This window comes from Schistocerca cancellata, chromosome 4 (genome assembly GCF_023864275.1).
Source record: "Schistocerca cancellata isolate TAMUIC-IGC-003103 chromosome 4, iqSchCanc2.1, whole genome shotgun sequence".
In the NCBI taxonomy this organism is placed as follows: Eukaryota; Metazoa; Arthropoda; class Insecta; order Orthoptera; family Acrididae; genus Schistocerca; species Schistocerca cancellata.
The window spans coordinates 571,289,885-571,307,167 of NC_064629.1; the positions used below are offsets into that span (position 1 = coordinate 571,289,885).

The 17,283-nt window shown below is 38.5% G+C and overlaps 1 protein-coding gene across 4 annotated transcripts in view; it reads left to right on the forward strand.

The window, feature by feature from the left end:
• The window catches only part of LOC126185093 (spectrin alpha chain), a 141,858-nt gene extending 128,346 nt beyond the window's left edge, over window positions 1-13,512 (forward strand). For 2 of the 4 annotated variants that reach the window (XM_049927895.1, XM_049927897.1), the window contains 10 exons: window positions 317-521; window positions 1,915-2,035; window positions 2,135-2,354; window positions 2,476-2,625; window positions 4,356-4,468; window positions 7,378-7,401; window positions 9,044-9,098; window positions 11,450-11,828; window positions 11,982-12,148; window positions 12,657-13,512. In XM_049927895.1, the coding sequence (XP_049783852.1) occupies window positions 317-521; window positions 1,915-2,035; window positions 2,135-2,354; window positions 2,476-2,625; window positions 4,356-4,468; window positions 7,378-7,401; window positions 9,044-9,098; window positions 11,450-11,828; window positions 11,982-12,148; window positions 12,657-12,785 (1,563 nt within the window). In that variant the 3' untranslated portion in view covers window positions 12,786-13,512. The remainder of the gene's footprint in view (window positions 1-316; window positions 522-1,914; window positions 2,036-2,134; window positions 2,355-2,475; window positions 2,626-4,355; window positions 4,469-7,377; window positions 7,402-9,043; window positions 9,099-11,449; window positions 11,829-11,981; window positions 12,149-12,656) is intronic. The other 2 variants (XM_049927896.1, XM_049927898.1) reach the window with 1 other exon arrangement.
• The last annotated feature ends 3,771 nt before the right edge of the window (window positions 13,513-17,283 follow it).

The window sequence follows — 17,283 nt, forward strand, 5'->3', positions numbered from 1 at the left end:
TGTAAGGTAGCCACCCAGTATTATCATCATCCAATTTATGTTATTTCCTTTAAGAAAAGTTTGCATTACAATTACCATTGGGTGACATTTATCTATAAAATACTGCCGCAATTCCAAGTTTGTGAACTTCTGCACATTAGTGCTAAACTGTGTCATTGATAAAATGACTGACCGTAGTAGAAGATGTAAAAAGTTAGACGTATTTCTGTGTTCTAATTACAAGTTGTTTTTATGCTTCATAAATTTTAGTTTAAATACTTCAAATAAAGCTGTTTCTGCATTTGTAAGATAAGTGTTACAATAATGTCTTCTGCAGGTGAAATTAGATCACTTGGCCTCACTTGCTGCTCGTCGGAAGTTAAAGTTGATGGAAAATTCTGCATATTTACAATTTATGTGGAAAGCAGATGTTGTTGAATCGTGGATTGCTGATAAGGAAACTCACGTTCGATCAGAAGAATTTGGTCGTGATCTTTCCACTGTGCAGACACTTTTGACAAAACAAGAGACATTTGATGCAGGTAAATAAAATTCTCATTAGTATTGTACCACTAAATGTGTGTGTTGTATTTCCTCATTTTAAGTGTCAGAGCAACAGCCATTCATAACCCTCCTGAACTTGTCAGTTTCTGTAAAGGATGTCACATTGTTAATTTCCTTTTCTGTTTAGAGTGTAGAAAATACTTTTCTAAATGTTTGTTACATTGTCATATTTTTCTCTTTATAAGCTCAGTTCTCAAACAACTTCCACCAAAAAATTGATTCTTAAATGTTAAATACAAGGTCTGTTCAAAAAATTTTGGAACTTTGTCCACAAAATTTTTCTACGCTTATCTTTTACTTGTAGTGCATGGTCTCCTTTGAAATACTCTCTGCCACAGTTGATCCACCACTCCCAATGCCATTTCCACTTCAGGAAGCAGTCTTGGTACGCCTCTTGCTGGATTATGTTAAGTGCCATCTGCGAATTTTCTTTGATCTCATATATCATTGCAAATCTTGGTCCTTACAATAGGGTTTTCAACTTTGGAAATAAGAAAAAGGTTTAGCACAGTGACTTGGTTTTTTTGCGCAGTAATCATGCACCAACAGGGATGAATGTGCAGGTGCATTAGTGCGATGCGAAAGCCACGAATTATCTTGCCACATTTCAGGCCATTTCCTTCTCACATTTTTTCACATGTCCCTATAGCACCATCAATTAACATTTGTTCTCACTTGTGTGGCCTGAAAACTCTTCACAGATTGCAAGGCAAAGGACTTTCTGGACTTTACTCATGAGCTGTGGGACGAACTTGGCAGCAACACGATGCATTCCCAGATGCTATGTGAGGATTTCATGACAATCCAATTGTAGTGCTACGGTCTTCTGCAATCTCTTGGACAGTCAGTCTTCAATTAACATGCACAGTTTCGTTGATATTCCTGACATTAGCGTCTGGCCATTTTGAAATTGTGTGAACCATTTGTAACGTGGAGTTTGGCATAAGCCCTCATCACCATAGGCTTCCTGCATCATTTTGTGTGTCTCTGTAAAGGTTTACTTGACTTTCATGTAAAATTTAATGCAGACGGATAGTTCATGTAAATCCGCACTCTTGAAATCTGCAAACTGTGTGACACAACGTCCTACTCGATACAGCAGTGAACAATAACCAACAGACATGCAACAGTGAAACTAGTGGCAATTACACGTTAAATACAGATGTGTGCAGGGATGCCAGCCGCATTTCGCTCCAACGCACCATTGACGCAAAATTACAAATGTTCCAGAATTTTTTTGAACAGACCTTGTACGATTGCTCGAACTAAATGTAAATTTGTCTCTCTAAAAGTTGGCCACTTGAGACTAAGTTTGGGTGATATATTATATACAGTCACAATGAGACATTTTCATCATGTTTCTGTCAATAGGTCTCCATGCATTTGAACATGAAGGTATCCAGAACATCACAAGTCTGAAAGAACAGTTAGTTTCAGCTTCACACGACCAGACACCTGCGATTCTCAAGAGACATGCTGATGTAATAGCCAGGTGTGTGAAAGTTATTAATATACCTTTTCATATGAAATAGATCATTACTGCATGCAGAAAAGCTAATAATAAAAAAAAAAAAATTGTGGATTTTTGTAGATGGCAGAAGTTGCTGGCAGATTCAGATGCTCGTAAGCAGAAATTACTTCGAATGCAAGAACAGTTCAGACAGATTGAAGAACTGTATCTCACATTTGCAAAGAAGGCTTCAGCATTTAATTCTTGGTTTGAAAATGCAGAGGAAGATTTAACTGACCCAGTTCGCTGCAATTCTATTGAAGAAATCAGGGCATTGAGAGAGGCGCATCAACAATTTCAGGTAATAAAACTGTTGTTGTAAAAATGTTGCTAAGATCTTTCATGTATAATCAAAGTTTTCAGCTCAGTCTAGTTTTGTTGTCAGTGTACTGAAGTTATCATTGACTTTCTGTCTCTTTCAGGCCTCCCTTTCATCAGCACAAGCTGATTTTGATGCCCTTGCGAAGTTGGATCAGCAGATAAAGAATTTTAATGTTGGGCCAAATCCATACACTTGGTTTACGATGGAAGCACTAGAAGATACATGGAGAAATCTACAGAAGATTATTAAGGTATTTTTGTACAAAATAAGAGCTGCTTCAGTTATCTTCGGATCTACTGATTTTAGTGTTCACTTCCTAAATTTTGAAGTGTGCCAGATTCTTCTGAAATCCACTGATAAGTGACAGTCTGTATCTGGTTAGTGAAAGATCTTTCCTGTTTGTAGTCAGAGGGTTTTGAGGCTCATTTCACAAGTATTGACACCACACCACACAACACATTTATTTATAGTGTTATGTAAGGGGCATATGAAACCCGGTCACTAGTGTAAGGTAATAGTAATAATTTTATTAACTCAAAAATGGAGTTTATACACAGTAAACATACTCAAAAATAGTCGCCAAAACTGTCGGTACATTTATCCCATTGCGACACTAGCTGGTCGATTCTAACCTTGAAAAAGCTAGTAGGCTGTTGTCAGATCCAGGCCTGGACCCAGTAAAACACTTTGTCATCCATTGTGAATTGATGTCTGGGAACAGCTTGTTTTAGAGTTCCAAACACATGAAAGCCACATGGTGAAAGGTCTGGACTGTACAGTGGATGTTCCAGCAATTTCCCACCGAAATTGCTGCAGTGTCATCTTCACCACATTGGCCGTTTGTGGACGGGCATTATTGCGCAGGAGGATAACGCCATTGGACAACATGATTTGGTGTTTCGACTTGATGGCTCATCTCAGGTTCTGTAAAGTGGCTTGATAATGCTAGGCATTGATGGTGGTTCCCCGTTCCAGGAACTCTACAAGCAGAGGGCCTTTGTGGTCAAAAAAGGACATCATGTCCTTACCAGAACTGGTGTGTACTGCTTTTGATTTCTCTGGAGGTGGTGAAGTTGCATGTTTCCACTACTTGCTCTGACAATTGCTTTCCGATTCAAAATGGTGACACCATGTTTCGTCATGTGGGACAGTATCCGACAGAATGCTGTATTCTTCCTCATGATAACATTGCAGATGATTCAAAGACAGTCATTCGAGTACTGCACTGTTCGGTGGTCAGTTGGTCAGGAACCCATTGTGCACAGATTTTTTGAAAGTTATGGCATGTGCGGGGCCCATGTTAATACCCAGTAACCAATGGATCTCATCCCCGGTGATTCTGTGGTTGTCCAAGACTAAAGCATTCACTTCCGCAACCATTTCTGGTGTTATGACACGATGAGCCTGTCTAGGACGAGCATCGTCTTCCAGGAATCATTTGCTCCATTCCACGCCACTTGAACAGCCCAGACTGTACTCACCGCACACAGCCTTCATCTGTTGATACATTTCACGGCCTCCAACTCCCTCCGCCGCCAAAAATTGAATCACTCCTCATTGTTCCTGCTTACTCACCTGCAAGTTTGGTAGTGGACGATAACTTGTGTGACCACCTTGTCCTCGGCATGAAACCACACTGGTGCTATGCAACATCAAACTGTGTGCATACGTCAGTGTCTCTGCCAGTAGTTGGTGCTACCATACCCGCAGTTACATGGTGCCATCTTATGTGTAAGGCAAAGATAGATGCACTGACCTGGTTTCATTTGAATGAACCTCATATAAATAGCAAGTAGATACAGGTATCATGTCCATTCTGTTTGGTATTTCTTACAGGTGGAGAATTAATTGCCTACACAAAGCTAAATGATCTGTGAAAAAACACACACACACACACACACACACACACACACACACACGGAGTCTAACTATTTACCACTGCTGTGTGGACTGATGGAATCTTTTTTATTTTTAATACAGGAACGAGATATTGAGCTCTCTAAAGAAGCACAGAGACAAGAGGAAAATGACAAATTGAGGAAGGAGTTCGCAAAACATGCCAATGCATTCCACCAATGGCTTACAGAGACCAGGTATTGTTTCCTAAACATTTTCAGTTCTGTTCATTTAATTTACTATTTAAGAGTGCATTGAAAATAGTACTGTTTGTAAAAATTTGTCAATATGAAACCTATATACTGTTGTACATCAAGTGTTCACTGAGCATGAAAAACAGAATCATTCTGATAGTAAGTCATTCTGCACAGAAATACACATTACAGATTTTCTGATTTATTGAGAAAACTATAATGTATGTGAGGTTCCTTCGTGGGTGACCCTCCGTAATACGAGGGTTGCCCAGGAAGTAAAGCACCACATTTTTTTTTTCTTCAACAATTTTTTATTGAATATAATGAGAATTGCACACATGAGAGAATGGTGCTTTACCTACACATCCTATTTTTCCATGTTATCTCCGTCCCGTTCTGTGGCCTTCCTCCAGCCCGAAACAAAGGCGCGTATGTCCCATCAGTACCAATCCTTGTCCTGGTGGCACAGCCAGTGATTCACTGTGTGACTACCTCCTCATTGTCCTCAAAATGTCTTCCACAAATTGCATCCCTTAATGGCCCAAACAAGTGGAAGTCCGAGGGGGCTAGGTCAGGTGTGGTAGTCATGGATGGACTCCCCGACAACTATAAATCGTGGAGCTCTGCCAAACCACTTCTGATGATATCATCCTCCATGCCCAGTGTCTAACTGTGCTTCTGTCAACAGCAGATACTCCATAGACTGCACAAGAATATGTGAATATTCCCCACAGTTTTTTTCTCTACAGTAAGAAATTCTATGATGGCACGTTGTAATGTACGAGGTGCATTCAACTTCTAAGGCCTCCGATTTTTTTTAAAATGAGGCCGCGTTCATTGTCAATATGTCCCAGAGATGGCAGCACCATACGGCAGATGGAATTTTACCGCCAGCGGCGAGAATGAGAACTGTTTTAAATACTTAAAAGTGCGACCTTTTCCTTACTTGAACAGCGTGCAATCATTCGTTTTCTGAATTTGCGTGGTGTGAAACCAATTGAAATTCATTGACAGTTGAAGGAGACATGTGGTGATGGAGTTACGGATGTGTCAAAAGTGTGTTCGTGGGTGCGACAGTTTAATGAAGGCAGAACATCGTGTGACAACGAACCGAAACAACCTCAGGCTCGCACAAGCCGGTCTGATGAAATGATAGAGAAAGTGGAGAGAATTGTTTTGGGGGATCGCCGAATGACTGTTGAACAGATCGCCTCCAGAGTTGGCATTTCTGTGGGTTCTGTGCACACAATCCTGCATGACGACCTGAAAATGCGAAGTGTCATCCAGGTGGGTGCCACGAATGCTGACGGACGACCACATGGCTGCCCGTGTGGCATGTTGCCAAGCAATGTTGACGCGCAACGTCAGCATGAATGGGACTTTCTTTTCGTCAGTTGTGACAATGGATGAGACGTGGATGCCATTTTTCAATCCAGAAACAAAGCGCCAGTCAGTTCAATGGAAGCACACAGATTCACCGCCACCAAAAAAATTTCGGGTAACCGCCAGTGCTGAAAAAATGATGCTGTCCATATTCTGGGACAGCTAGGGCGTAATCCTTACCCATTGCATTCGAAAGAGCACTACGGTAACAGGTGCATCCTACGAAAATGTTTTGAAGAACAAATTCCTTCCTGCACTGCAACAAAAACGTCCGGGAAGGGCTGCACGTGTGCTGTTTCACCAAGACAACGCACCCGCACATCAAGCTAACGTTAGGCAACAGTTTCTTCGTGATAACAACTTTGAAGTGATTCCTCATGCTCCCTACTCACCTGACCTGGCTCCTAGTGACTTTTGGCTTTTTCCAACAATGAAAGACACTCTCCGTGGCCGCACATTCACCGGCCGTGCTGCTATTGCCTCAGTGATTTTCCAGTGGTCAAAACAGACTTCTAAAGACGCCTTTGCTACTGCCATGGAATCATGGCGTCAGCGTTGTGAAAAATGTGTACGTCTGCAGGGCGATTACTTCGAGAAGTAACGCCAGTTTCATCGATTTCGGGTGAGTAGTTAATTAGAAAAAAAATCGGAGGCCTTAGAACTTGAATGCACCTCATACATCACCTACAGACACCAATTCGAAACTGTTCTGCAGCTACACTATCTGTTGGAAGTGACAGAAACTTGGTGTGCATGCTCAGGAGACTTATACATACATACATAACATTTCGCATTTGTAGCACAGTTTTCGGCTGAGAAAAATGATGCAGTGCATTACTTTTTGGGCATACCTCGTGCATAACAAGATCTGAAATTCAGGATGTAGGGCTTATTTTTCATGTGTTAATAAAATAATTGTTATAATTTTAAATCATTAATGTGCTCTTTTTCTCTGTTGCAAGATGATAAGTAGTTCGACTGATAAGTGTGTTAGCTTACTACATTATTTCTTGGTGGATAAAGGATTATTTCAGTCTTCTTCTCATAGTCCAGTCTTCAGTTACACGTGTACTGTTTGTCTGGGCTGATAAATATGTGGCCTATTTAAGAGGTTTTGGAGTTGCTGTTTAATATGAGTATCTGGTATATTGGGAGTGCAGTGAAGACATTGAAATCCAAACTAACTAGAGGGCATTGGACATACATTGTGTGCACTCAAACATAAGTGTACAATCCCTTTGCAATATTCAAGAACCAAACATTACTGTTCCATTGTAGACTTGTCACCACTTTAAGCAATTTTTTTAAGGTAACATTAAGTTAAAAAAAACAGTAATAAAGGTAACATTCCATAACAGGAAACAAAAGTTGCAGATCAAGTAACTGTATTGATTATGGTAATCTGAAAATACTTCTCTGTGTGTTTAATCTTATATTATTTTGACTTTCTATGAAAATTGTTTCTAATAATTGATATATTTACAAATGAAATGACGTTTCCTGCCTTTTGATCGACAATGGATGAGCAGATACAGACTCCTTGGATGGGACGGGTGAATATGTTTTTCTCAAAGATAGTGAATGGTTGTACTACTAAAACATCAATTAACCCAGTGTCAGAACTAAATCTAATGTGTGTACTCTCCTTCAATTTTTGGAAATAAGAATAAAACATGTACCTCTAGGATCGACATTAAGTTAAGATTTCACTAGGTGTTTGAAAATACCAACTGATATACCACTACTTGGTGAAGATTTGAATAAATACATTTTTGTAAGTTCACTTTTGTGATGTAATGTGTGAAATTTCAAAACATCCATTTTTTTTATCATCAACTACTTCATTCAGCTGCTTTCTGTAAAAAGTAATCAGATTGCAATAGTATGAATGATATTGGCTAGATATTGGCTCTCTTTGTCATAATAGAGGTGCTGAGTAACAGTTGGAACACAACTGTTAAAAGCAAGCAGTTTGGTATATCACTGGTATGATCATTTGTGTTAGCGTGTGATTCAAATCTATTAATTCCTTAACTTTAGCCTTGTCTGGTGAATTTAAATTTCTTGTGCCTGTTAATGTTGCAACAGTCTTGAGTATGAAGGTTGTAGACCATAAATCCTGCTTCTCTATGATACATGCCAAAACAGTTTTCTAATGCTGTGTTTGTATTTATTGCATGCTTAATGGTGCGAAAAAACCATTTGTCATGTAGAAATGAGTTAGCAAATGTGTTTGCTTTTCAAAGCAGCATATTGACTCCAGGCATTAACCTTTTTGTCTCTTTGTTGTGTGAAGTACTATAAAGTTAATTTTATGGAATAGTTGGAGAATATGTTTGGTTTGTTATCGGACTTAGCAATATTTGCAGCATGTTGTATTACCTAAGGCAGTGTCAGCAGTTCTGTCAGAAATAACAGTTTGATACCTACATTATAAAACTTTGTGATTATTAAACTGGATATCTAACAACACAGTGAAGCAGGACATAGTCTTTCATAAATGGTACCTGGCAAAGAAAACTGTCATGTGCAGATACAGTGGCAGAGAAACCAAAAAAATTAGCAGTTTCCTGCTTTACTTACATGTTAATTTCTAACAAAGGATGTCAATGCCTTTAAAATTATCAAGTGATAAATGCCTCAGCGCACATTTTTTTTTGGTCAGAGATGTTAGAAACGAGCTACATGCTGTTACTTTCATAGAACATCTCTTTCATTCTTGTTTTAAGATTCCTTTGCATAATATCTTCTCTCATTTCTGAAACCATGCCCTTGGATATGTATGCCCATTCAGATTGCTTACCACCTTACATTAAATGGTGATGATTTTGTTGGGTAACCAAAATTTTTTTCCTGTTGGAATACAACATTTTTGAATTGTTGCTGTTCAATGTACTTTGGTTCTTGCACTAGCACTTTAAATTAGTATGTAAAATTCTCTGATCCTGAAGGCTATTTGATAAGATTCACATTATTAATGTACTGTACATTGTTGTTAGAATTCCTCAAATAACAAATTTCCACAATTCATTCATGTACTGAAAATGAATCACTTTGCAAGGATTCTTAGGTTACATTTATATTGGAATGGTATGTTTCCCAGTGACAGGTAACTGTAGAACAACTAATTTATTAAATTAAAGTTATTAGTTAACATTTTGTGTTCTTTTATTGATGAGCTACTTTAATTTCCAGAGCATCTATGATGGAAGGTTCTGGATCTCTAGAACAGCAGCTGGAGGCAACAAAGGTAAGAAAGATGAGAATGAAACTGTTGAATGTTACATGAATTTGAAGTGTTTTTTTTTCTGAGTGGAAGAAAGTAAAAATACTTTGAATTACATGTTCTAGAATTATGTAATGATAATACAAAGGGCATTAGGAAAGTTTTGCATTGTGAGGTTCATAGTAGAAAAGTCATAATCTGCTTCTGTCTGTGTGTAGATATGTCTGTACATGCACTGTAACAAAGAGCTCCAGTTTTTTCCATCAGTTTTTTTGAAGATCTGCTGTTATGTTATGAAGATTTGTAATTTGTTAGTCTGGTACCTTTTTCTTTCATTATCGTATTGTAGATGGTGATAAAAAGCTTAAACACACTTATTAAAGTATACACCGTAACTGAAATGCTTCATTGCATCAGAAATTTCAGAGGTGCCACTCATTTTGTTTTAAAGTAAAAATCTTGTACTTGGTACTTCAGAGGTAGGAGTTAATGCTATGCAGTAATTTCATAGCAGATGTACACTGAAGAGCCAAAAAAACTGGTACACCTGCCTAATATCATGTATGGCCCCCGTGAGCACACAGAAGTGCTGCAGCATGATGTGACATGGACTCGACTACTGTCTGAAGTAGTGCCGGAGGAAATTGACACCATGAATCATGCAGGGCTGTCCATAAATCCATGAGAGTATGAGGAGGTGGAGATCTCTTCCGAGTAGCATGTTGCAAGGCATCCCAGATATGCTCAATAATGCTCATGTCTGGAGAGTTTGGCGGCCAGTGGAAGTGTCTAAACTCGGAAGTGTGTTCCTGAAGCCACTCTGTAGCATTTGTGGACATGTGGGTGTCACATTGTCCTGCTGGAATTGCCGAAGTCCATAAGAATGCACAATGGACATGAATGGATGCAGGTGATCAGACGGGATGCTCATGTACTTGTCACCTGTCAGTCATATCTGGACATGTCAGCAGTCCCATATCACTCCAACTGCACACACCCCACACCATTGTAGAGCCTCCGCCAGCTTAGACAGACCCCTGCTGACATGCAGGGTCCATGGATTGTTGTCTCCATCCACTCGATACAATTTGAAACGAGACTCGTCCAACCAGGCAACATTTTTCCAGTCATAAACAGTACAGTGTCAGTGTTGATGGCTCCAGGCGAGGCGTACAGTTTTGTGTCATGCAGTCATCAAGGATATACAAGTGGGCCTTCAGCTCCAAAAGCTCATATCGATGATGATTCATGGAATGGTTCACACACTGACACTTGCTGATGATGGCTCAGCATTTAAATCCGTAGCAGTTTGCGGAAGGGTTGCCCTTCTGTCACGATGAACGATTCTCTTCAGTCGTCGTTGGTCCCGTTCGTGCAGGATCTTTACCTGGCTGCAGTGATGTCAGAGATTTGATGTTTTACTGGATTATTGATATTCACAGTACACTCGTGAGATGATCATACAGGAAAATCCCTCAGAGATGCTGTGTCCCATCGCTCATGTGCTGACTATAAAACCACATTCAGACTCGCTTAAATCTTGATAACCTGTCATTGCAGCAGCAGTAACCGATCTAAAAACTGCGCCAGACACTTTCTATCTTATACAAGCGTTGCTGACCGCAGCGTCATATTCTGCCTGTTTACATATCTCTGTATTTGAATATGCATGCCTATACCAGTTTCTTTGGCACTTCAGTGTATATTTCATGAAATAACCCATGTGCAGTCACGGACTTCAAGTAATGTAGTTTCATACGACCTCTCAGTTTGCCGCAAACTCAAAATAAAACAGTTTGTCAGTCATTTGCTTGCACTGGGTAAACGCAGCCACATTGCAATTTGAATATCAATTAATCAGTAAATCATTATGATTCATAATTATTTCATTTACTTTCCTTTTGCCTACACTTCAGTGCTTTTATTTATTTTTTCAGTTGTATAAAATATGTTTGTGGTGTGACTAAAGGAAATACTTAAAAAATTGAAGTGAGAGACATATCTTCATATAAATGCCATTGTTGGTGACTGTAAATGTTTTCTTCATATTTTAAATTCTACAGAAATGAAATTATTCGGAACAAAGAACGGTTAATTATTTGGGCAGTGTTAATTCATACTCATTTATCACTGAATTGTTTTCTTCTTATTGTTATCTGATCCTCTATGAGCTCAGGTTGTCAACCCTTGCACACTCTGAGAGATGGAAAAAACAGTGCAAAAGACAAAGTAAAGAATGTAATTATGGCTCAAAATGGTTTACCATAAGGACAATGGGAATTTAAGACAGAAACTGTAATAGTGAGGAAGAAAAACTGTTGACTATGCTGTGTGATTAATATGATTAAGAATGTGTGTATTGTGGTTGATTTCAGCGAAAAGCTGGAGAAGTCAGAGCACGACGATCTGATCTGAAACGAATAGAAGACTTGGGAGCAATTCTTGAAGAACACCTGATCCTGGATAATAGGTATACAGAGCACAGTACTGTTGGTCTTGCACAACAATGGGACCAGCTTGATCAGTTAGGCATGCGTATGCAGCATAATTTGGAACAACAAATTCAAGCACGTAACCAATCTGGAGTTAGTGAAGATGCACTCAAAGAATTTTCAATGATGTTCAAACACTTTGATAAAGATAAGAGTGGTCGCCTGAATCATCAAGAATTCAAATCCTGCCTCCGTGCTTTGGGTTACGATCTTCCAATGGTGGAAGAAGGTCAACCTGATCATGACTTTGATGCCATTCTTGGTAAGTAATAATTTTTGCTCTATGTTTTATGATTGATTTGTATTCATAATGATGCAACTGTTGTCATTTAAAAATGTACTATGGTTACATGTGATATTGGTAGCTGGGGTACTTTGTTTTTCTGTGAATTAAGAACATTTTTAATTGTTACAGATATTGTAGATCCTAACAGAGATGGTTATGTGTCACTGCAAGAGTACATGGCCTTCATGATTAGTAAGGAGACTGAAAATGTACAGAGTTCAGAAGAAATTGAAAATGCATTTAGAGCTATCACAGCTGGAGATCGACCATACGTCACTAAAGAAGAATTGTATGCTGTAAGTATTCCTGCTGCTATAGAATATAGGTGACTGTTACTTAAATAAAGACATGCAAGTACAGAAAATACTGGGAACTCTAAGTAGATTTTTTGATAATAAATAACTGCAGTGTCAATTTTGTTGTATGCCTCATTGGTGCTGTGCTTTGGCTCTGAAAAGACTTCCTGCAAAACAGGTTTTCATACCAGAGATAGAGTTCAGCCAAGTCTGAGATTCATGCATTCCTCAAGCCTTGACATTCATGCATTCCGTTATTTATCTGAAGAATGAACAGGAATAATGAGTCCTTAGCTAAACAAAATTGTGTTCTACTATTATCATTATTTTAAAAGCCGTTGAATTTCAGCACCTGAATGTTCAGAATATACTATTCCTTGGTAGTCCTTTTCTGTACGAAATGATTGTATTATAAAAATTTCTCCAGTTGAAATTATTTTGTTGTCAGATGGTGTTGTGTACATATTTACATTTTGTTATGTTGTCTTAACAATATTTTCTGTTTCAGAATCTCACAAAAGAAATGGCAGACTACTGTGTTGCTCGAATGAAGCCTTACGTTGATCCAAAAACAGAAAGACCCATTCAAGGGGCCTTGGATTACATTGAATTCACACGTACATTATTTCAGAACTGAAGCATAAGTATTTAATATAAATTATTTTCAAGGTATTAATTTTGCAAAGTACATACTCATGTTTTCCTTAGTACCTGCTTTTCACTGAAATTGGAAATCTGTTACTGATGTCATGTAATGTTCATCAGATAACAGTTTACTGCATTTGGTTATTGAACATAGAGACTATTTAAATAGCTTGCCTTTTATGTTACTTTTCTACAAGTGTGTTAACATATTGGTTATACCTGAAGATAAATGCATTTAAGATTTTTTGCTTACAGTAGCAGTTGCACATTATTCTGCTATATGCTTTAGATAATGGTAAATTAATGGTAGCTCTATTGTTATCCTGCAGAATTACTGTAAAAAGAGTATGTAAAAAAAGCCACTGTGAAATTATATTTTATGATAGAGTATTAAGAATCTGTATTACATTAATTTTTTTCCTTCATTATAAGATTGATGTTGGGGCAGACTTCACAAACCACAAAGCCACATTTGTGATTCCCACTTTCAAAATCTCAAAAATGTAAAATTAGAAAATCTAGACCCTGTAAACATTTTTACAGTTTTTCACATTGTTATAATGTTCTATATATCTAACAAAAACAGAGATCTATTTATTGATTTTATCCAATGGAAATATTTGTTTAGTGTGCCTGCATAAGATTTTATTTTTAGTTTGGCAGCTGTTTGTTGTGAACAATGAAAATCGTTAATAAAAGACATTTTTAAAAATTGGCAATTTTTTGTGATTTTTTTTGTGGTGCTGAGTGAAGTAGGAAATACAAGGGAGTAGGGGTGGAGGCAGAATGACAGGAGGGTTCGTGTTAGAGGGGACATACATTTGAAGTAGCCATTTAAGTTTACTATATTGTGCTGAACAGCGTGAAGTAGCAGTTAAGGTTGCAAGGTAAGCTATTATTTTTAAAGTTGTTATTTACATGTATGCTCAGTGATAAACATGTCCACTATACAGTGAATGAGTGTCTTAATACAGTACATTGTTTGTATCCACACAGAATGATGTTGAATTGTCTACACTTGAGCTGGACTAACTAGTATTTGACATCATGCAAGAAATAACCCAGAAAATCCAACATCTGAAGTTAGAATTACCACTGTACATGGAATATCTTGAAATGGGCTGAAACCTTGGAAGAATGCAAGTGTTATAGCAACTTGAGGAAGTGAAAGATTCTAATCTATCAGCAAGAGGAAAATAATGTGAAAGATACAACAAGATATATCGGATGTTCACATATAGTCATCCTTAGTACCTATAAAAGCAGAAGTAGACATCGGGATCTGTGTTACCTCTCACAAGGAATGAGCAGTTCTTCTGGCCAAGTAAATGTCTCAGGGGATACTTTAGTTTTTCCATCAAACCTGGAGATACTCAGTGGGAATGGAATGGTCAGGCTTGTCATGTCAAAACTTGCTGTAGTATTGTCGTTACTAGTAGTTGACACCACCTGAAATATCCAAGCCAAATAGCAGCTGCCAATATATGTTAGAAGGTACCTGCAAAAAAATCCCAAAAAATTGTGCTTTCTTGCGTGGTGCCTGCGATTAAGAGACAGGTACCCCTGTATACCACAGTGCGTGACATGCCTGGGAAATTCCAGCTGGCAGCACAGAATTCTCTCAAGAGTCAAGACTGCAAAAATGGAAACTAATATTTGTTTTCTTTGCAGTACTTACTGGTAAACATCAATTTATTTGTTGGATAAAAGTTGGGAATCGCACAATTTTGACGACGCTTTACACTAAAAAAAAAAAAAATACAATGTACAATCAATCACGCTGTGTAGGTCATGGTAAACCTATGAATATTCTGCTGTTTGCTATGAAGATATACAACATATGCTAAATGAAACCATCAATAGAAACTGCATGAAAATTATGTGCAAGGTAATGGTTAAACTTCCAGATGCACTTTTCAATAGTAGAAACATATGGCTAGGATCAACTGAAGCACTCAGTGTTACGGAATGCGTATCCATGGCGGTCAGGAAACTATGGAAGAAGAATTTGTAAATGCTATTGCCACATTTAATTAACAATTATCTCCAAAAGAAAAGTCAGAAATTAAAATTACAATGTTAGACGAAGATAAAGTGACAGTTTATTGGATAAACGAGGTCATCGTTACATATGCAAAGAATAAAACTGCTGATTATAGTGACTCTTGCATATACATTGTAGATCAGCCAAATTTTGAAAGTGAAATGCAGGGTAAAAGTGTGCATTCATTCAAAGGTGAAAAACATACGAAGGTGAGTGTGGAGTACATATCTGCACCTAAACACTAATATTGGGTTGGTGCACAAGTCCATACCATTTTCCATAAGTTAAATAAACACAACAGATACATGTAAAAGAGACTTTGGTCAGCAGTAATATATTCTCTTTCACTTTTACAACAGTCTTATAATGCTGGGGTACTTTCAGATTCCATAACTGTAGAAATCACTTGATTTTGAAGTGAAGATTTAGTAGAGCCAGGTTTGGGGTGCATTTTCATCAAGAAAGGAAGTTCCTCGAAGGTTGTTAGGAAGAGTGCAGAAAAGGTAAAAATCTGAGGGTTCAAGATCAGGTGAACAAGGCGGTTGCTGAATGACTTCTCAATGCAACTCCTGTATAGTGTTTGTTGTCGGTGTAACAGAATGTGGGCAGGTGTTGTTATGGAGTAGCATCACTCCACACAGTCTTCCTGATCATCGTTCTTGGATTGCATCTGCAAGACGTCACAGTTGTTGACAGTAAATGTCAGCAGTGATGGTTACTTGTTGGGGAAGCAATTCGTAGTACACCATACCATTGCTGTTCCACCAGATGTGTAACATTAGTTTTTGTGGATGCGCCCAGATCTTTGTACTGGGAATTGCTGCTTTATTTGAAATCCTTTTCCTTTCCTTTCCTTTCCTTTCCTTTCCTTTCCTTAGCATAAAGAAACCATTTCTCATTACCAGTAGTGATACAGGATAGGAATGGTTGTTGTTGTTGTTAACGAGCCAATTTATGAGTGTTATTCGGAAAGTAAGGAACAATTGGTCGTGAAATGGAAACCACAGTGAAAATCCGATGTTTTGCACAGGTGTGTTGGGCAGTGTCTCTAGTATGCCCGTCTATCGCGTTACGTCATTCCTTTTTTTAGTTCTGAGCACACAGGGAGCACATAAAGATACCTAGAACAATAGTGTCTTCTGCCACGTAAGAGGGCCTGGTGATAAATTTTACCTGAAGCTATGCAGCCAACATTACACAACTGTTGTGCGCTTTCTTCTTAAAGGCAATTCTCAGAAGCATTCTGCAGCGGCAATGAAGATGCTCCTGCATCGTTTTCAATTGGAAATGTTTGATTATCCACAATACAGCCCGTAATTGTCACCCTCTGAGTTTAATCTCTGCTCACATGAACTACTGGCTATGAAGACAACATTTTGGCACAGACAACAAGCTGTAGGTCAGCGTAGAAAATTGGTGAAAAGCACTGGTGGCTGCCTTCTATAACAAGGGTATTGGAAAGTTGGTACAACGCTATGACAAAGGTCTAAGTCGGATTGGCTACTATGGAGATAAATAGCTGGAGGTTGTAGCTAACTGTTGAAAATAAAACGGTTTTGATTTTCACTGTGGTTTCCATTTTGTGACCTATCATTCCTTACTTTCCGAATAGCCCTCATACGACGAACAAGCAGAGATGCGTGTATGGCCACCTACTTATTTTTGAGATTTTTGGCTTTAGAGAACGTGCTACCTATACACCAGAGTTTTTAACCTTCCACACTGCATGCAAATTTTGCATGGTGGTGAAATGACCATAGCTCATTACATTTGCCAGTTCTTGGAGTGCATTGACATGGATAATTGTGGATTAATGTATTTAACTGATCTTCATCAAACACCAAAGGTCTCCCTGAATGTGAAGAGTTACTAATGTCTAAACAACCCTCCTTAACACTATGTCGCCCAGCGACACCACAGTGGTGTCGTGCGCAAAATAACGGCCAACGGCCAATGACACCACAGTGGTGTAGTGTGCATAGTATCGCTCAGTGGCCAGCGACAACACGGTGTCGTGAGCATAGTATCACGCAGTTGCAGGCGACAGCACTTAGTATCTTTTGCGTTCTGTTGGTGTTTTGTCTAGGTAACAATAAGTTACATACGTCAACAAGTGTTTTGTTTTTATAAGTACTTGTGCCCTTTCATCATGGCAGACGAAAGAGACGATACGATTATTTATGATGAATGCGCGGATATCTTGTCTGACGTTCCGGACGCCCTGGCCGATTGGGAAGACGACACTGAATATAAAAAAAAATGAAAGCTAAGCAGAATCGTCGGAAGATAGTGAAATACGTCCAAGAAGAATTCGGCGAATGCTACGGTTGCCAGCTGATTCGGATGAATCAGAAGCAGCAGCCAGTGAACAGTGGCCAGACTTTGATTTACCGAGGACCAATAATAAATTTAAAGGATCTCCGGATCCAAACATATTTCTCAAAGG